General features: G+C 46.8%; 1 protein-coding gene across 1 annotated transcript in view; it reads right to left on the bottom strand.

Annotated features, from left to right (window-relative positions):
• Nucleotides 1–415: 415 nt before the first annotated feature.
• LOC144943711 (sodium- and chloride-dependent GABA transporter 3-like) overlaps nucleotides 416–21,706 on the bottom strand; it is a 105,458-nt gene continuing 84,167 nt past the window's right edge. The window contains exons 15-16 of the mRNA XM_078871473.1: nucleotides 10,278–10,448; nucleotides 416–5,262 (exon numbers count right to left, since the gene is read on the bottom strand). Of these exons, the coding sequence (XP_078727599.1) occupies nucleotides 5,131–5,262; nucleotides 10,278–10,448 (303 nt within the window). The 3' untranslated portion in view covers nucleotides 416–5,130. The remainder of the gene's footprint in view (nucleotides 5,263–10,277; nucleotides 10,449–21,706) is intronic.

A 21,706-nucleotide genomic window follows, 5' to 3' on the forward strand; every position in this document is an offset into this window, starting at 1 on the left:
AGTTTGTTGTCCTTCCCCCGCCGAGCATGGTTGGCTACGTACGGTGCGAAAGAAGTTCGGCATACACACGGACGTATTGAGAAACGGTCCTACACCGCCACCGTGTGTTTTTTGGTTGTGCCGCACGTTGCGAGGCGCGATGTCCGACGTTTTGCTCCACGCTGCTGCCGAGCTTCTTCAGGAAGGGAAACTGTCGGACATCGTGGCCGAAGAACACGTGGCACAACCCGATAAACACACACCAGAGAGGTATACGGCACGACCGCGAAAGCCCGCGCATTAGTATCGCCCTGCTCACTGTGAAGAAGGCCCACTGCCTGAAACGTTATCCCTTCACACCATGCTCTACTGTTTTAACAATAAGATCAATAATGCCCTTTACTCATCCAGGAAAGCATCGCCGCGTCTTACATACTCTTTCATCTTTCAAGAGGTGTCCCCACATTGGGATGTTTGGTCAATTCCATGAATGACTGTTTGGCATTGTTAATGATAACTGTGGTGAGTTGTTTTTTTATTCTTCTTCTTCCTGCATTTGTTCTTGTGCAGCACTGGCTTAAACGCACTCAATGTGTGTTAATTGTTGATGTAAGGTTAACAGTGTCGGTCACTTCAACCGCTCAATAGTGAATTCAATTATAGTTGCTTGCCCGATCGCTGTGCGTCAGAGACCATCCGCCACACCACATCCACGATGGCTCCCACCAGGTGTTACCACTCATCAAAGAGTCGCGTCAAAAGACACCCCTACAAACACGAACGAACTCAAACGAATACGCGACCGCTTAGCGCAGTCCAAAAATCACCACGGCTACTTGCCACCAATTAAAACGCTGCCTTTTTCTTTCGGCAAACACACACACTAGAGACCGCGTGTGAATGACGACGGCGGTGGTGTTGCGTTGGTGTGCTTTCAATCTCCGTCTCACTCAGCCGCTGCCAACACAATTGGTTCCATTGAGACACGGCATCTAAGTGGCTCTCATCGAGTGTAACGTTCAATTCTGAGTACATCTACAGCCCTTTGTCAATCCACTGCTGGATGGACGAGGGCCTCCCTACACCACGTGAGGTCCATGGGGTCATTCGACCATACTTCACCACGCTGGTCAGTGCAAGTTTGGCGAAGGCAGGAAGCACGGGAGCATAGAAGCACAGTACAACAACGGATTTTGCTGTAATGCCCTCTGTTGCCCACAACATAGCCTCGGAGTGGCCTATAATATTATGCACAAAATAAAGGAGTGTGGCTACAAGAGGTGGAACACCCTTGTCAGGAGGAGATGCGGTTGCCTGGCCCGGCAGCTTTTTTCCCGTGACATTAGCTGTTGCCCATGAGCGTCACGGCAAAACATTACCCACGAGCAAGTCACTCCGGGCAGCATGGGCCACAAGGACTCTGCCGTACGGTGGCCACCTTGTCCATGTTTTTTTCCCAGGATTGTCCTCTTTTTGAGGTAGCTGTCCTGGGAAATCTGTAAGTTTTCCCTGGACATAAACAAAAAAAATCCCGATTTTTTTTTGTCAGTTCTATGATAACGCACCACTCAAGACAATGCACCGTGATTTGTTCCAGTTTTTTTCTTCAAATGTCAGATGAGGCAAGCCCAACTCTGACGAAAGATATATATTGAAGGAAAACTGCACATTATGCACACCTCTTCTTGGTTCTTTCGGTAAAGTCACGTAGAAGGGAAATAATAAAATAATAAAAATAAAACATAATAAAATAATTCTCACGACGTTTCGGCCACAACGCAAGCAGCCGTCCTCAGGTGAAGACCAGGTCTGTCGGGGAGACAGCGTCTGAAATTCAGGCAGACCTGGTCTCCACCTGAGGATGGCTGCTTGCATTGTGGCCGAAACGTCGTGAGAATTATTTTATGTTTCATTTTAATTATTTTATTATTTCCATTCTACGTGACTTTACCGAAGGAACCAAGCAGATGAATCCCTGCAGTCTCGAAAGCTTTAAATCGAAAAATTGTGCACACCTGTTGTGCGCCTACCAAAGACTCTAGTTGGATGGAGAACATCAAATAATTCACTGAAAGGGGGCATCGGAATATTTCAATTAAGGCCCAGGATTGAGGTAAATGGATGCGATTGGTTACCAATGGTCGGTTTTAAGATCGCACTCATTGCACACACAATGTGCTTGCCACAAATGAACCACAATAAACCATCACGTGAGCTCCGGTCATCCTCGCAGAGGCTTTTGGCTAACCCATCGAACAAAGACGGCCACTGCATCGCACACTTTCAGATGCGCTTCTGTGGCGGTCTGGGACGCTCTTCCTTCCGATATTAGAAAGCCACTGGAGCACTTTTAAACCATCTAGATTGAAAACGAATTTCCTTAGAACTACATTTTCAGTTTAGATTGGTGTCCTTTCCCCGCACCTTCGATTGGCACAGTTGGCTATGTAAGGTGCGAATTAAGTTCCACATACATACAAACAAACGAATTTCTCGAATCAGGAAGGGCGTTCGTGAACGGATGAATACATGAACGAGGTGATACGAATATGCATGATCTACAGGCTCCTTCCACAGCTAACACAGAGTATTGTGAACTTGTTGAGTCTGACAAGTAATTCCCGATTCCTCTTTTGTCTGCGCATTCCTCAGCATAAGCACACTTTTTATTTATTACAATTCTAACGAAGAATAAAACCGCACCAAAGTAGTATATTGTCTACTGACCGTTGGTTGGGTCCTTCCATAAGCTGCTGATTAGGCACATACTAAATTAAAACTGCCTCACGCTTATAGTTAATAATGTGTTGTCATACATACACTATACATGTCATGGTTTTCTGCGAGCATCTGCTCACTGCTCATATGCCAGCAACTATTAAGTGCCTCGTGTGTTAAAGGTTCTACAAGAATATAGGGCGTACATTGGCCCTTGCCTGTTTGCATCCCCAGTGCTTGAAATTATAACCAAGGGACCGACAAATACTGTATTCTCCAGATTATAAGATGTCCCGGAAAGAAAAGTTGCACCACAAACAATTGCGCACAGCGTGAATAAAGTTGTACAAATCCAGCCACGCGCGCAAACACACTCATCACACCATGTTACAAGATGCACCTCCCAGCTTGTACTTTAACATACTGCCAGAAAAAAATACGTGCAATAATGCAGAGAAGACTCTGTTCGTTTTACCCCCATGTATTGTTTGCTCTGCTATTGTTATGTTTGTGTGAATTTGTTGATGGGGGAGGGACAACTGAGGGCAAAGGGATATCACAAAGGTATCTGAATTTGCGTTGGCACCACTGACAAAAAGGGGCATTGTTACGTTTTCTCTGAGCACCCCCCATGAGTAAATAGTGCAATCCACGCTCCAGAGCAATGCCGAGGCCTGTGCTGGAGTGAAAGGGGAGCGCGAAAGTGGCGTGAGAAGAATAACCACAACACAGGAGGGCACGTGACTGTGGAACAACACCGGAGCGTCTTAAATTGACCGAAATAATACAATGAAGAATTGAAAATACATGCAGCTGTTTTGGGCCATCCGCACCTAAGGGCGTTCTGCCAACGGTTGGCTTTTTTTTTGTTGTTGTGAGGATTTGGCCGCGGGAGAGAAACTGGAGAACTTGGGTAAGAAAGAAACACAACCGTGCATATAAAGACGTGACACAGCACTGCAATCTCCTGGCCAAGTCGCAGCCCCACAGCTAAAACACCTGGCAAGCCCTGGTGGTCACTCATCCAAGTGCACAACTAGGCTCAGCCTTGCGTAGTTTCTGACATCTGATGAAATGTGGAATATTCATGCCGATTTGATCACAGGCACGGCATAATGTTCTTCGACTTCAGGTCCGGATGATATGATAATCGAGTCACATTTGATAGACAACCGATATGCAAGTAGTTTCTTGCGTCGACGATCGGGAAATCACGAACAATAAAAATGCATGCATTGTTAGACGTGCGGGAAAATACTTTTACTGCGCATTTCCTGTATGGGGGGCAAATCGGACTTCGTGCCATCACTGCCGATACACCCCGTCCACAGTGTTGCGCATGAGCAAATGCGATTTAACAATAAAAATAAACCCCAAAAAAAACTGTATTATGGATATTGATCGCGAAAGCCTACGTGTTAAACAAAAAAAAACACAAATTGACAGTCATTCACCACCGAAGGCTTAAAGGTCAGATGGGAGTAGCTATCGCCAGACGCACCTGCAGTTCCTGGGGTCACCTAACCCCGTCCGCAATGGCACAACCCCCAACGCACGGCCTGCGAATCGAGCCGTTAGCACGCGAGCGTCGGGCACCGAGATGCAGTACTGGCTTCGCTCGATGCTCCGAAAGGGCGGCTCAGTCAAGGGTCGCTTCTGCGATGGGCGGTGGTTGGGTGACTTGGACCGTTTAACACCATCTCAGAGCACTGCAGCTGGTAACCACCGGTGATTAAACAGGTTTCTCAAGAACAGTGTCTTTATAGTCTCAGCCGAGTTACCAATCAATGCATATAACAAACAACAAAAATCCGTAATATTTAATTTAGTTTCCGCCACATAATTCGCCTCATTCCGCAGCTGATGATTCAAATAGGTTTGATTGACATGCGGCAAACACTATTAGCGGAGCATTGAAAAGTCATACCCCCTATTGTGGATAAAGACACCGAGAGAAATTACCTCAGAAGTAGTTCTATGATGTCATCTTCCGAGGCCTGTTCTCAGACACACAATGCGAGTTCCGAACGAGAATTTCGACATCCTCTGACGCGACGCCGAAAGCACAATTGTAACACAATTGAAAGTACAGTACTGTAGAGCAAATTAAACAAATACAAAAAAAAGATGTGGCTTATGCATCTCACAAGCTGCATCTCAAGTTGAGTGTTAAGCCAAAAAAAAAAAAGCAGCGGGTAATCTGCCAGGAGCATTCCATTAGAATGCATTGCCACTGTGCGCAGGGTGACATCTCTTACTGGAATGACTTCATGTCTGCATTATATCTCTGGACCCTTCACTGGCTCAGTGCTGGAGGGATGGGAATGAGGGAAGAAGGAAGGGGGGTTCGGATGGCTAACAGGTGGAGGATGACTGGAGCTCGGGGAGTGGCTCGGAGGTGACGGAGGGCTTGTACGATACACCTCTTGTCGCCTAGATGTTCGTCTCCTTCTCGAGTAGAGCACACACGGTGTCGGGACCTTTGCTTTCCTCCACGCGGTTGCCCAGCTGGTGGCGCTTCAACTGCGGCAGGCTCGAGCTGGGCTGCGTGAGTATGTGGAACCGCTGGCAGAGAAAGGCACCCCGGGGAAAAAAGGGTGTAAAGTGTGAGTAACAACGTGGTACGCTGGGGGAGGGTGCAAAATATGGACATAGGCCGCCCCACAAATCTGTTCATCTTCATGCATTGTCAGTGTATTGGCAGGGGGAAAGCTGCGATTCATTGGTAAGCACTCCGCGCTATGAACTTGGCGACCCGATTTCGATTCCCGGTCAGGGCTGACATCAAGCGTCGGTGTGCGATATCTGAACTATCTGAACCGGTCCTGATCACATGCAACAATGTGACTGTTCTCTTAGATGATGAATCCAAAATACATTGTCTTCTTCATTTTCTTCTTTCATACGGCTGCTGATGTAGACGCAGAGCAACAACTACAATTTCACATTCAGGTGGTGAAGCCCAGACAACCGTGTCGTCATTGTATTGTATCTGACATAAACTAAAATATGTACAATGGCCATTCATCAGCTTTGGACCACTGCTCACATTGTTACATTATATATTATTTAGTTATAAGGCAGGATTTGTAACTCCGATTATCATGGTTGGCTAAGTACGGTGCGAAAGAAGTTCAACATGCATAAATAATGACATGGCAGTAAATGTCCATAACATAGGTTTTTGGGTTAGATCGCGTAAATATATTTAAATATATATATTACGCGATCTTACCCAAAAACCTCTATTATGGATGATATTGGTCGCGAAAGCCTCCGTGTTAAACTGGCAGTAAATGTATTTCTGCTCCACTTATAAAACAACACACGTAACGTTTTGTCAATCCACCGCTGAAGGCCTCTCCATGCCATGTGGTTTGTGGAGACTGCTCGACCGTACTTCACCATGCTGCTTCGTACTGGTTGGTGAAGGGGCGTGGGAGGGGAAGTGATGTTCAGGACCGGTTCAGATATCGTTCGCAAGCTGGGGTTATAGACATAGCCAGGAATCCAATTCAGGTCGCTGGGCTCATAGCACAGCGAGCGCACGTATCACCGCACCATCTCTCTATGTGCGTACGACGAGTTCCGAGGTTTGAAGCAAACATGAGACAGCTTTAGTGTCTGTAAGCGAGGAAGCCAAATTAGCAGTTTGTGATTTTGTTCTGGGACCTTTGCCCTGCCAACTTCTTAAACTTACCGCGTCTCTCCACAATCGCATCGGGGTTCTAATTGCCTCCTAATTAGGCAGCTCTCGGGCAAAATAGTGTAACGAGAGGCAACGAAAACGACGGCGGGAAAACTCATTTCCACTGCGTGGCACCAGGCCATCGGCGAGGAATCGCTCCGGGAGATGCACCTAAATAATCTAACGATGGGCTCGATTCATCGAATCAAATCGATTCTTATGCTCGCAGTGCACGCATCGAATTGTGCATGGAAGAAATTATCATTTATAATAGATATGCAAATTATATCCAATGTGTATGCTAAACAGATCAACAAAGATTCACCCACTCCAGAAACTCGACGGATTGTCACAATACGGTGGAGAAATTCCATTGAAGGTATCGCTTATTTCTGGGTCCAATGTTTTTTTACCATCTTGTTTGTATTTTTCGTCATTAAGTGGTATTTTGTCTTATTTGTATAGTTAATTTCCCATGAGCATGATTTTTTTTACATTGACTTATCGTTTGCACGGAAGCTGCACGACTGGCAAATATCTGATTGTCGCACGCACGGTTCAATATACGGGGCCAGGTCAACCGTTGGCCGCTGCGTTTTCTTGTTCATGTTTTGTTTTTTGTTTGTTGCGGTTGCACCCGATTCAAAAGCCGAATGGCTCACAGGACTATACCTAATAAATTAGCTTGAACTTGAACGTACAGTTATTGCAAGCGCACCAAACCGATCGTCACCGACGACGAATCGACACGGAGCAAAACGGTACAAACGTGCCAAAATAATTTTTAAAAAGGCGATAACAAAATAAAGCGATCTATTCTTGAATAGAATTGTGAATATTTGTCGAATCGCAGGAGCGGGCGGGCGGGGGAGGTTTGAATTTGTACATCATGCACAGGTGGCACAGTTCATCGTGTGCCAACAAACGCTCTTGCCAACGAACATTGCCTTCCAGTAGATGGCAGTGCAACAACGCCGAGCGGCGGCCAACTGATGCCATCTGGAGCTTGCGGCCGCCGGTTGCGAAGCGCAATTACTAAATCATAGCTTGCGGCAATCAAGCGTGCACCTTCATCTGTTACTCGGCCCATGCAGCCAATTTTTCTCTGGAGGCGGCCGCTCGTTAGCGTGAAGGAACCCTAAACCGCAACCGCACAAACCCGGGCAGCAGATGCGGACACATGATGATGATGATGCACAAGCGGAAAATGACAAAACATCCCGGCAGTGTGCGGAGATTGCGGTCGCCCAGAACGGACTCGCAAAAACGAAGGAGGCATTATCATCACCATCACCACGGCGATATACATTCCCCTGCTCCCGTCGTAATTAACTGGCTCGAACCACCTCAGTGTCCAATCATAGTCGTTGCTCTTCACCAACGTGAGCCGTACGAAAAAGTGCCAAGGGTCAGAAACACTTCAAAACAAACAACAAGTAAACCCGTAAAAACAAAGTTTTTCACTATAAATCCTTTATATGCGTGGCATCGGGGCGGCTAGAGTCCTCTCGTCCTCTGGCTTGAGATGGCTGCCACCTATGGGTCAGATGATTGTCTGGCAGCATTAAACAATTGGTAATTAAATATTTAATTTTTTTCCCCTAAACAGTGTAAAATTTAGGATTTTTTTCACGAAAATGCATTGTCACGCACAACGAGTCTGTGTGCAAAATGTCAGCTCGATTGGATCACGGGAAGTGGGTTAGAAAACGACCGAAAGATTTGCACGGTCCTAAGCAAGCAAGCGAACTTAATATAAAGGATTTAAAAAACATATCTCCTGCTAAAACTACCCACTCGCTCCCTTGCTCGCAAGACGCCCTCGGCCCTGTCGCCAAGTCATGGGCCAGAGCTCGCCGAGGCAAAATAATGAGCTGTTCAAAAAGTTCTGCGAGCACAAAGGGAACAGCCGCACGTCACAATCCCTCGTCTTCCGCTCTGAAACAGCGGCCCCGTTTTTTTTCCGCGTGCCATTCGTGCCGGCTTCCCCGAGGCGAGACTTGAGCGCGACTTGAGGAGGCTCGGTGCACTTTAGTTGCGCACTTGTGGGAATTGAAATGAGGGCACCCACTAAACATCGCTTCGTTCTTCCACGTCAAGAGACTGCGCCGTTCCGTCTGCGAGGGTATAGATCCAGTGAGGTTTTACAGGTAGGAACAATGTTCCACACTGCCCACCAGGGATTTTTTGTCTGTCTGTCGTGCGTAAATAAATATAAAATATAAACAGCTCTTTGATTGGTGGAGACCTACTGACGGGTACGTAGGGGAGGTGCCTAAGGGAGGAGGGTCAGGGGAGGGTCTAAGGGAAGGGGGGTCAGGGGAGGGGCCTAAGAGTATGGGGGGGGTGGTCAGGGGAGGGGCCTAAGGATATGGGGGGGTGGTCAGGAGGGGCCTGAGAGAGGGGGGATCAGGGGGGGGGTAAGGGGAGGTGCCTAAGCAAGGGGGAGGGGCCGATAGTTGAGGGGGCTGGCTACCTGGCTGGCTGCCTGGCTACCTCAAGTCAAGTTATCTTCTATACAGGTAGGAACAACAGGTTCCACACTGCCCACCAGGGATTATTTGTCTGTCTGTCGTGCATATTTGTCTGTCGTGCACGAATGCGCTGTCCAACCAAGTTCCTACCTGCCCACTCCGAAGGAACGTGTTTTTTTTTTATGCAGCGTTTCCCAGGTGGAACGGGTGGCTCAAGAGGCGAGGGCGCCGAGCTGGTACCGCTGTGATTCCGAGTTTGAATCAAGGCAGCCGCATGCGATTGATGAGGGTTCTCACGTGAAATGAGTGAATGGTCTCAGCCCAGTCACCGACGTGTACGTAAAAAAAGACTTCCACATTGAACTTTGACCTCAGATGACGTTAAATGTCCTTCGGCAACTTAATTTGGATAAATTCCTTCAGTCGACAAGACCACAGAAGTAGTTCTGTGATATCTGCTTCTGTTTTCGGACTCAACCGATTGCACTACTCTGCAAGAAATCCGAGTCGATTCTTTGTATCATGGCATGACACCGACAGCCCAAGAGGGTCACGCAGGCAAAAAATGAAATCAAAATTAACAAAAATAAAACAACAAAAATCACGAAGTTTCGGAGGCAACACAAGCTTCCGTCTTCAGGTGACGTTACCGAAAGAACTAAGAGTATGAATCCTTGCAGTCACGAAAGCTTCAAATCTAGAGCCCAAGAGTGGTCTGTGAAGGGCATGTCGCCAATAGAGCAGAGGCCAAAAGGTGGTGGGAAACTGTAACGGTGGGCCTTGGAGGTCAAGTATTTACATTATAATAAAGACAGCATCACCATCATTAGAAACGGCGACCTATTGATCTATCAATTGCATTTACATGGCCTTTGTGACCAGACTTTACCGAGTGTTCAATACACTCTGATCACCGCACGTACAATATGCTCATCTCAGACGGAATGGAGCGGCATTACTCGGAACAAAAAGAGTGAGCCCGGAATGGCTGACCAAATCTAGCGGCTCCTGTCCACCTGCAGTGTCAATGTTATTTCCGAAATTAGTGATGAAAATACTTTTAAGTCAATGAAGTGTTTATTATTTCAGTCAATGATGACGTGGTCCCGTGGATTTTTCTCTGGGTCCTCCGGTTTTTCCCTCCACGTTTAGAATCAAAATGCGTGTAGAGTATTTGGCTGCGATTAATTTCCCCGTGATAAGCCACTTCCTTTGGCTATTATATGTGATAGCCAGGTCGCTTCTGAAAAAAATAGCTATATAACTCAGTGGGCCTTACCTGTTTAAATAAAAAAAAAAATAGATTTAATAGTTTCAGTCTATAGAATGAGACTACGAAATAAAAAAAAAGCCGACTGAATTAACACTGCGGATCTGCCACACGAGGACACGGACACACACGCGCGCCACGAGCTCACCTGCTTGATGGTGCCGGGCGTCTTGGCCAGCTTGTAGACCATGAAGATGGGAATGCAGATGACGGAAGAGAGGGCGAGGAACCAGCCGAGGGCGTAGCCCCACGTCGGGTAGACGTACACCTTGTTGTAGGTCAGCGGCATGTACTTGATGAGCGAGAAGAGGAAGATGCTCTGTGGAGGAGGAGGCGACGCAACAATTGGGGCGGGAGGTGACGGTGCAATGCACTGGTTGCTCACCTCTGCTCAGAACGTGGGCACGCGCGCGTTCGTAGACACGTGCGCGTTGTTGACACAAAGACTTAAAAGTAATGCCGCGCGCAAAAGGTGAATTTTAGACATTCCAATATGCGGCTGTAACCGGTGGATCGCTCCCTATAACAAGGGCTGGGACGAATGGTAAACTAAATAGATGTATGCGATCAAAACATTGCAACCAACTACTTTTTGTTGTGGTGGAATACTCTGGCCCCTTTAAAAATGGTGGTCGTGCCGATATCTTGCCCTCCCGAAGGCAGGAAATCCCCCCAGAAGCCACGCCCAGCGTGACACGGATGATGATGCCGATAACGTTACCAGGGACTGCCCATCACCTCCCGTACAAACGTAATTTTTTTTTGTATTATCCGATTCGTCATCGAACGTAGAGTAATCGACTGCTTAAATCAGGGGTGGGGAACCTTTTTTCTGCCAAGGGCCATTTGGATATTTATAACATCATTCGCGGGCCATACAAAATTATCAACTTAAAAATTAGCCTGTTATATTTGGTCAAACATTTAATTAACTCACCCCTAATGTGATGGCTGGAACTGCTTCTCTTTGGCGAGGCGCGTGATGTTAGCTGGTATTGATGATGTTGCTACTCGCAACTGCTTTTCCAGGTTTGCTCCTAGATTTATTGAATTTCGAGCCCTGCCTGCGTTTGCCTTGGCAGGGTCACACCAAATGATTCCGCGGGACTTGTACGGCCCGCGGGCCAGACGTTCCCCATCCCTGGCTTAAATGATCAGATAGCCCTGCTCCAGTCCTAACCATCGTTTCCTTGCGTTTCACGTGACAACACCATGCCGCACACAACCCTGGTTTTAGACCACCCACTCGCAATTGTGACCAAAGTATTTTAGATAGTTGCGGTGACAATTAAATAACCGTGTCGGTTTAATCCCTCTTATGAATCATCGGAACAGTGTGGCCACCATCGCTGCTGCTTCCGTGTGCCTCAGCTGCGTGCATTATGACCGGGAATAGAAACTCCGGTCACTGGGCTTTCTTGGCGCAGTGCGCTAACCACTCTGCCACCGCTCCACCGCAGTGCTACTTACATGATATTGCTTGCGTGCGTGTGTTTGTGCACATAGCCTGGCACAAGCGCCGTGGTGACATCACCGACACTTAACGGCGAATGGCGGTCGTTGTTGTACTCTGTGTTGATATTTATATATATAAAATCGCAAATCTGTCTGTCTGTCTGGCAACAGGTAGCGACGCATTAGCTGCGGGGTGGACGCCATTTTTAATTTCCGTAAAAAATATGCGCACGCATTAACACGCGACTCTCAGGTAAATTCATCAAAGTTTCACGTCCTCTTCACTCCCCCCCCCCACCACAATGTGTGCAATTACTATTATAGGCTCGGTAGATAATAAAATTATAGCGATTAGACAGTATTATTGTAGCGCGGGGGGGGAGGGGGGGCCCCGGTACCCAGCCTCAGCCGGGTGGGCAATCTAGGCAAGGCCGGAGGCTCTGCACGGTACTAGGCCTCGACACTCAGCACGCGACTCTGAGGTAAAATCATCAAAGTTTCACGTCCTCTTCACTCCCCCCCCACCACAATGTGTGCAATTACTATTATAGGGTCGGTAGATCATAAAATTATAGCGATTAGACAGTATTATTGTAGCGCGGGGGGGGGGGTAACGGCCCCTGTACCCAGCCTCAGCCGAATGGGCAATTTAGGCGAGGCCGGAGGCTCTGCACGGTACTAGGCCTCGACACCCCACCCGTGTCAAGCGACACCTTTGTGGTATAAACTCGATATATCCAGCATTGCCCGGGGGGAAAATACATTTAAAATCTCATGAAAACTTTCAAACATTACATACCAATGAAAAAACAACTGTGTAATTACTTTTAAACCCGACGCGCCAAGAATCGATTCTCTGAATCGCGCAAAGGAATCAAAGGTTGTAGATTCCTTTAGATTCGGACGATTCCCGTTTACTATAAGTTCGTTAAAGTCGATATAAACTGCTACGAACGGGAAATATCCGGCGTTGACCGGGGCAAAAATGTAATTAAAAACTCCTGAAAAAATTAAAACATAAAATAACAATGAAAATGAAACTCTATCATTCAAAATGTAAACCCCCAACATGCCAGGAATCGATTCTTTGAATCGCACAAAGGACTAATCGAAGGTTGTAAATTACTTTAGGATCGCGCTTCCTGTTTAATATAAGTTGGTTATAGAGTTGATATAAACTGCTACGAATGGGAAATGTCCGGCGTTGACTGGGGCAAAAATATAATGGTGAGGGCGGTTGTGAGTGGCGATTGTGAGTGGTGATTAGTGAGTGGTGAGGGGAGGTTGAGTGGTGAGGGTGAGTGGTGAGGGTGAGTGTTGAGGGTGAGTGGTGAGTGGTGATTGGTGAGGGTGTGATTGGTGAGGATGAGTGGTGAGGGAGAGTGGTGAGGGAGAGTGGTAATGGTGAGGGTGAGTGGTGAGTGTGTGTATATATGTAAGGTTATTAATAAATATATTTTTCACCCGGGCAACGCCGGGTACTACTGCTAGTCTATATATATAAAATCGCAAATCTGTCTGTCTGTCTGTGTGTCTGTGTGTGTGTCTGTCTGTCTGTGTGTCGCCGGACCATACGCAGTTTCATTGGACGAAATGTGAGGGATTTGCGAGACACGATTGGTCCGTTTGGTTTTCCACGGCGGTTGCCCCTGGCAACGGGTAGCGACGCATTCGCTGCGGGGTGGACGCCATTTTTAATTCCCGTAAAAAATATGCGCACGCATTAACACGCGACTCTGAGGTAAATTCATCAAAGTTTCACGTCCTCTTCACTCCCCCCCCACCACAATGTGTGCAATTACTATTATAGGGTCGGTGGATAATAAAATTATAGCGATTAGACAGTATTATTGTAGCGCGGGGGGGGGGGGGTAACGGCCCTGTACCCAGCCTCAGCCGGGTGGGCAATTTAGGCGAGGCCGGAGGCTCTGCACGGTACTAGGCCTCGACACCCCACCACACTATAGGCCGTACATATTACTGGACAGCGGCCCAGGAGATCGTGGCTGGGGGGGGGGGGGGTAGCAGCCCATCTGTGTATATATGTAAGGTTATTAAGAAATATATTTTTCACCCGGGCAACGCCGGGTACTTATGCTAGTGTGTGTGTATATATACATGCACAGAATATAATATTCAAGAATCAAAGCAATATTTTTTTTTCTGATGTGTTATTCGCAAGTTCTATGCCCGAGGGAAGATCTGTGGCTCAAGCCCCATCTCCCCCCCCATCAAATCTGAGCTTCACCTCTTAACACCAAACTCCACATGAGGGCACTTTAACTAAAGACAAGAGAGGGACAGTTGCGGAGGCATCCCTTTGGGGCCGTCCATAAATGACGTCACGCGATTTTGGACGATTATTTACCCCCCCTCGTCGTCACATGGCGTCACAAAAAGTTAGACCCCCCCCCCAAATATGACGTCACAAAGCTCTGCCCCCCCAAAAAAAAATTAAACATGCTTCAAATCGCTTTAAACTATTGTTATTGTAGTGCGTATTTAATGTGGCGCTGCACTCTGATGTTGTAGGAGAAAACATTTATTAAAAACTGCCATTTAATTAAGTAGAACGTGTTGTCTATATTTATTTAAAGTTGCACATTTTGATGTGACGTGACATTTCTCAAACCCCCCCCCCTCGTCACACATCGTCACAAATGTCTGACCCCCCACCCCCCCTAGGTGCGTGACGTCATTTATAGACGGTCCCTTTGCCACCCTCAACAATGTTCCTGAGGTGACACCATCGCCAGATTCAGTCGAATATCTCGTCCGATATATACATTGTCTAGTGTGTACAGTACGTATGTATGATACATCATTATCACCGTTAGCCATGTCGATCCACTGCTGGATATACGTCTCCCCAAGCAATATCCATCTCTCGCAGTCTTGCGACGCAACAATCCCCCTTTCTCAGTACGCGAATTCCCTCTTTATTTTCCGAGATGCTCGTGAATGGAAAATTTCGCGGATAATGATATCGGCATGCGAATGTCGTACGTGCGACCGTCTGCAGATGCTTCTAAAGGTTCGAGAAGTTCTCTCTATTTATCGCATCTTTTTATCTCAATACTTTCTCTTTTATCGCTTTACCTCATCACATTCACTCGTCACTTTACCTCATCGCTTTACCTCATCGCTTTACCTCATCACATTCACTCGTCACTTTACCTCATCGCTTTACCTCATCGCTTTACCTCATCACATTCACTCGTCACTTTACCTCATCGCTTTACCTCATCACTCTATCTCATCACATTCTCTCGTCACTTTACCTCATCGCTTTACCTCATCACTTTACCTCATCGCTTTACCTCATCACTTTACCTCATCACTTTACCTCATCGCTTTACCTCATCACTCTATCTCATCACATTCTCTCGTCACTTTACCTCATCACTCTATCTCCTCACATTCACTCGTCACCTTACCTCATCGCTTTACCTCATCACTCTATCTCATCACTCTATCTCATCACATTCTCTCGTCACTTTACCTCATCGCTTTACCTCATCATTTTACCTCATCGCTTTACCTCATCACTCTATCTCATCACATTCTATCGTCATTTTACCTCATCACTCTATCTCGTCACTTTCTCTCTCTCTCTCGATGCAGTCGTATAGAGTTCCAGATTCGCCAATAGCCAAAATCGTGGATAGCAAGATCATGAATAACGAGGGAATACTATCGTTAGGTTGCACCATTACCGGATACATTTAAATACCACACACACAAATGATGCCAAATTAAGTAGATACACACAAAAGCGACAACAACAAACACCAATAAAATACCAGCGGTAATCCAATCACAGCTCAAGCAGAGACAACGCAAAATGCACAGTGGAGCACACAGTTGGAGGATGGGGAGGGAGCTGTAAGATTTGTAGATTCTAGGAACGTTGGGACAGGCAAGGAGAAAGAGTCACTGAATTAGTCACAATTTACACAGCAACGAGTGAGTGAGTTAAACTGGTGTGAAAGGGGCTAAAAAAATGGTACAAAAAAAAAACCTATGGAAGATTTGTTTTGTTTTTCAATGCAGCTTACAAATAGCATTGGCACTGGAGTTGGAACGGTGGTGCAGTGGTTAGCGCACGACTCTATTAACTCTTTAGTTCTTTCGGTAAAGTCACGTACAAAGAGAAAATAATAAATTAAATACTAGCATACGACGTTTCGATTGCAACACAAGCAATAGGTATAAATGAAATAGAAAACAAACCTAGTATACTTAGAAATATAATGCAATACAACACAGAGAGTCTGCTAACATAACAGTCAATACCCTACCTTTTTTTAGCTAGGTACGGTGTTGACTGTTATGTTAGCCGACTCTCTGTGTTGTATTGCATTATATTTCTAAGTATACTAGGTTTGTTTTCTATTTCATTTATACCTAATGATGATTGCTTGTGTTGCAATCGAAACGTCGTATGCAATTCTTTACTTTATAATTTTCTCTTTATACGTGACTTTACCGAAATAACCAAAGAGTAATTCCTGCAGTCACGAAAGCTCCAAATTAAGTTCGACACTATTAATCCGGCGATCTGAGTGTGATTCTCACTTACAGATAACATTCGTGGTGAGCGACATATGAACGAGTCCAGGGCCCCCCAAACCCAGCTTCCCAGACCGACATTGACCAGCGCGGTTGAAGTGTGGTTTAATATTATTAGGTTTTTTCGGTAAAGTCACGTAGGTAAAAAATTAAAATTAATAAAAGTAAAATAAAAATAATATAAAAATCACGACGTTTCGGAGGCAACACAAGCCTCCGTCTTCAGGTGGAACCGTCACAGCACGATAGCTGTATCAAATGAGGTTTAATAACATCTGTGAAAAAATTACTTTGTAGCTCGGTAAAAAAATAAAGATTCTGATATTAGACGTGGCTTAACCTCTTCTCCATTGCCCGTTCTTTTTCTCTTCCCTCCCCACTACACTCCTTCCCATCCATCCCCTACACTTCCGTTATCCCGAAGCACCCTCAACCCTAGCACGACCCTGCGATCTAAATCGTCCTATGTTGTCACCGTTCTTCAAACTACGTCGAGATCCTCTATAAATATAAAATCAGATTACATCTCCATCCAGCAGTGGATTGATCACGACTGCTGATGACAACGATGACGGGGGTGAGGGTGTGAGTCACGCGGGGTTCAAATGAAAGCACGTATTGATACGTATTGATAGACAACACTGGTCAACACACTTTTTCTGGCATAAGGTATTCCAACGGTTTTAAGGTAATTTTGGGGTGCTGATTCCAAATCTGGCATCAGTTTTTGTCTATCCCATCAGGTTTTTGAGAGATCAAATATTGCATTTTCAATAAAAACTGCAGAAGAAAAATATTAAATAAATGTGGATATCTACATAAAATGATATTATAAACACACTATCCTAAAAATACAGCACCATATTTTAACACTAAAGCAGTCACTGACTCGCAACAACTTGCAATCATAAGTGACAGAGTTAATTTCGGGTAAAATCAATGAAATGGGGTATGCCGATAGCATAAAAATGAGATGTGATAGAGCAAATCTGAGATCAGATTTGAAATCAGCACCCTGAAATTAGTCTAAAACAGCTGCAAAGGCCCAGGCCAGAATTTTTTTTCTTCTGTTGACCAGTGCAATCAGTAAAATGCTGGGATACCACCGGATGTAACTTCTCTTCTCGTGCGTGTCCCGGCACCTGCCCAACCTTTATGAATTATAGAACAGGCAGTAAGGTGGCAAGGTCCTCACTGGGAGCATAGCTTGCGATGGGAATCAAATGCGACGTGAGCTGACCTTATGCGTGGGTGGGTGGCAGCAGTGATATTACAATGCATCACTTAGTCTGCTAACACTCATTCAATGATGGCCGTTGTGATGTGGACGTAATATCTGCACAGTTATGGGTAAGGAAAGATCTCACCAAGATGATGTTTCTCCAACCGTGAGCAATAATGAGACCTTTTTTTAAAATTCAGATAGGGAGTAAAAGGTCTTGTGATTGGCTGTCGATATTAAATGTAGTCTGCCGTTCAGAACCGTATGCTATGATCACATTAGAAAATGTGAGAGTAATAATCATTAACGTAGACCAATTATATTGATGCACATTTTAAAAATGCCATCTCCCCATGTTTCTTTGCACATTTTTTTAGCTATTGTAAAATGTTGTATTGCCATTGACCATGTTTCTGATTCACTGGTTGAAAACGTTCTTGTGGACACCTATTCACAGATACGAAGGGGAACACACGGATCAGCGAATAAACACGTATCAAGCACAACGGTAATGACCACCGCGAACGACAGCTGACGGGCAAGACTGGTGACGGAATGGCAGCCAAAAGGACAGAACGCACGCGGGGTACGGCTTCCGCGGAGATGGAGCGACGAGATCAGATCAGTGCGATGCGTTGCGACATCACTGGACCGTGGAAGAATGACGATGGAATAGGAAGGCCATTTATCCAGCAGTGGACAGAGCATGGTCGATGACGGTGATGGTCGTACTGTACGTAGCCGACCGAGCTTATTTCGCACGTACGGTACGAAAGAAGCTCAACACACACGCAACATAAAATTAACCCGAATGCAATAATTTTATTTACGTTCTTAATGAAGCGCTACCGGTAGTCTCTGAAGCGTGGCGAGTGCGCTGAACGCACCAAGTCACGGCGAGGGAATTTCGGAGGTGTTTAGCAACGGTTCAAGTGACTCGCGGGCACAATTAATCTGTTGTTGAGATCCCTTTGATATCGGGGGAATGCGAGAGGGAGGGGAGGTCACGCGGGGCGAACGGCTTTCCCTTCGACCATGGCAGCCAATGGCACCCGGGCGCAATAAAAAGAGCAAAGAGTGACACCGATGATGAATCGCTTTCGAACAGCAGGTGAGAGAGCGCGAATCAAAAGCATCCCTCGTTACATCATCGCACGGGCTCATTATAAAAGCCACTTTGCATGTGTTTGCCTGCTCCCTGTGTTCCCAACGCACGCCACAACGGGAGATTTCCACCCCAGGTTCTGGAGCAGCGGCGTAGCCAATGTGGGTGTCTGGACACGGCACACCCCCCCCCTCGTTCCCCCAAATGCACTATAATTTTAGATCCGACGGAGGAGACACCCACAGCATTTTGGACAAAATCATGATTGGAACCTCATTTGTCAGTAAAAAATATGGCAAATGAGGTTCCAATGGTGTAAATGCTTACCCCGAGCTCTCATACTCTGATGGTGCATTGTCTTTGGGTTGTGCGCCTTTTGGCGTCATCTGGTCAAACACCATGTGAGACTAGGCTCTAAGGAAAGCTGTCTCGGGTGTGGACCAATCAACTTCAAGGACAGTGCACATTATCAGAGTTATGTTTTTTGTTTGCATTATGACTGCAGGTATTGCGGTCTATGCAAACATGACTCCTTGTAAAAAAGGTGTCAGTTTTGTTGCCAGATAGAAGGGTAAAAAAACAATTATCAAAATCATGATTGTTGTGTTATTTTCAGCGAGGTCACATAAATGCTGATCATGCTGTTGTCGAAATAGTCGGGGAGTGATTTCCAGTTGAAATGGGCAACGAGTGGGTGCCTCAGCCCAAAAACGGTGGTAAAAATGTCACATTTCTAAGGCATGGGACGAGACTTAATCCACAGGACAACCCATGCTGGCTTCTCCACGAAGAGGCACTGATTGTGTCAACCTTTGGAGGAGGGATGTTGGGCTGAGTGAATTCACAAACTTCTGATTGTGTGACGGGTCCACTAAACACACAGCGGCAGACAAACGGTAGGCTCATTACTGAGCGTGCAGATGTTATATAATTAGAGTAATGTACGGCAAAACTTCCTCTCATCCATGACAATGTGGGTGTGAAACTTCACGGATCCTATCTGTAATCTAACCAATGAGCGCAACGGTGGCGAGATGTTAACTACCTCGCCTGGTATACAGGAGGTCGTGAGTTCGATCCCGACCCTTGACACCTGCTGTATATTAGGAGTTTGCATGTTCTCTCTCACCGTGGTCGCTGTGGATTTTACGCCCGGTTCTTCTGTTTTTTCCCCCTCCACATTTAGAATTACCATCACGCGTTAAGAGCATTTGCCTGCTACTATACATTTCCACACGACAAGCCACTTCATTGGGCTATCATTTGTGATAGCCAGGTCGCTTCTGAAAATAATAGCTAAATAGCTCCGTGGGCCTTACCTGGAAAAAGCCCCAAAAAAATTGTAAATGACCACCAGGAACCCATTCGCGAGCGGCACACAGGGCGAACGTTCAAAGTGTGGCTGTACCCGTCATTTTGCTCCGCGCAGAATCATCCGCTCCGTCCGACCGACGTACGTACGAGAGCTTGCGACACTCCGCGATCTCTACCGCTGGCCATCGATGGGATCTCCTCGAGGGGACCGGAGGGATGGGCCAGGGGAAGGAGGAGACGCGCGGGGTGCGTGGAGTGAAGGAGTTTGAGTTTTTTTTTATTCCTTAACCACCGACGTTTCCCATGACCCCTCGCAAAGCAAAAACAGAACGTGCCACTGTTTCCAATTCCCTTTCAGCGGTGAAAGGAAAACAAACCTTTACGCCGTCCTTTGTTTTTCAGCAGAATGAGTATGTTTTTAATAAAGACTAAAGCGCACAGAGGCGGCTTTGACACGGGGTAAAAAAAATAATTTAAACAGCGACAGCCATCTCTCCCTTATCCTCCCCCCCAACCCAACTTAATACCATCTCCTGCCCACAGCCACAAACAGCCATCTACCCCGTAGCGTCGGGGGTGCTGGAAGGGGCCTTAGCCCCCTTCCAGCCAGCCCCTCAACGCCCCCCCCCCCCCACACCGCAGGCTCAGTCCCCCTTCTGAATTCTTAACGTCTGGTCAGAATCAGAATTTGTATTCGTCCTGGAGGGATCCAATGAGCTATGAAGCTCTTTATCACAGACGTGGGGAAGGGGGGGGGGTCAGAACGTTACAACAAGTGATGCTGGTAAAATACATACATACATAGGGGGTGAGAGCTGGAGCAGTTAGACAAAATCAGTCGCACTGTTACCAACGCTTTTTTGTGTTTGAGATTTGCTTAAAGTTTGTTGAATGTTGACTCTATCGTGCCCGCCCCCCGCCCACTCCCGAGGATTAGTATCGCCCCCCACCTTTTAAAGCAAATTCACACTACCTGGCTGACCACCTTTGCATGTAACCACAGCTGACAGCTGTCCTCTACTCAAGACCCATGAATGTATTGTTGGCATACGATCCGTAATACTGGTAGGAACCTCCTGGTTACACCAGCCCACAGGGGATTATTGTGTCCGTCCGTCCGTCGTGCAGGGAGGGGCTGGGTGGGGAGGGTGGGGCTGGGTGGGGAGGGGAGGGGAGGGTTGGGAGGGGCTGGGTGGGGAGGGTGGGGAGGGGCTGGGTGGGGAGGGTGGGGCTGGGTGGGGGGTGGGAGGGGTGGGGCTGGGTGGGGAGGGGCTGGTCACCTCGTGGTGCCCTTATAAAACTCAAAATTTAACCTACTCACGCCGGCTTGTGCCCGACCTCACAGTCGGGCATATTTGCGGAATACACCACGCCGCCGTTGACTCTGGCCATTGACCGAGCAACCCAACATTCCTACCAGCTCCGTCCGCAGGAATGTGTTAAACAAGCCGGGCCTCTTGCTGATGGACGACGTTTTCCAGGTTACAAAAATGCAGCCAGTGCCAGCACACCTTCGATTAGCACGGTTGTCTACGTACGGTGCGAAAGAAGTCCAACACACAGGCTGTTCTCCTATCGCGCAGTAGTAGTTGCATTCCCGAAGAACACCGCGTTATGGAAAAATCGCGTTATGATAAATAATATATAATGTCGGGTAAACCACAGTCTGTGATAACACGTGAGGTGCGTACGCAGGCTGAACAAAGACTGAGGCGCGTGGGAAGCTTCGAGAAGCATCCAGCAGTATCCCAGTGCCTTGTGTGACGACGCTACGCCGAGACAGCCGTTCTACCGCTTATTGCTACTCGCGCGACGTATTTCCTTTCGGTCGATCGCGTTACATCCAATTGGCATCAGCGTTATGAAAAATGAGTCCCCTAATACATTCATCATCGCGCTCTATCCAATT

The sequence above is a fragment of the Lampetra fluviatilis genome, chromosome 32 (genome assembly GCF_964198595.1).
Source record: "Lampetra fluviatilis chromosome 32, kcLamFluv1.1, whole genome shotgun sequence".
NCBI lineage: Eukaryota > Metazoa > Chordata > Hyperoartia > Petromyzontiformes > Petromyzontidae > Lampetra > Lampetra fluviatilis.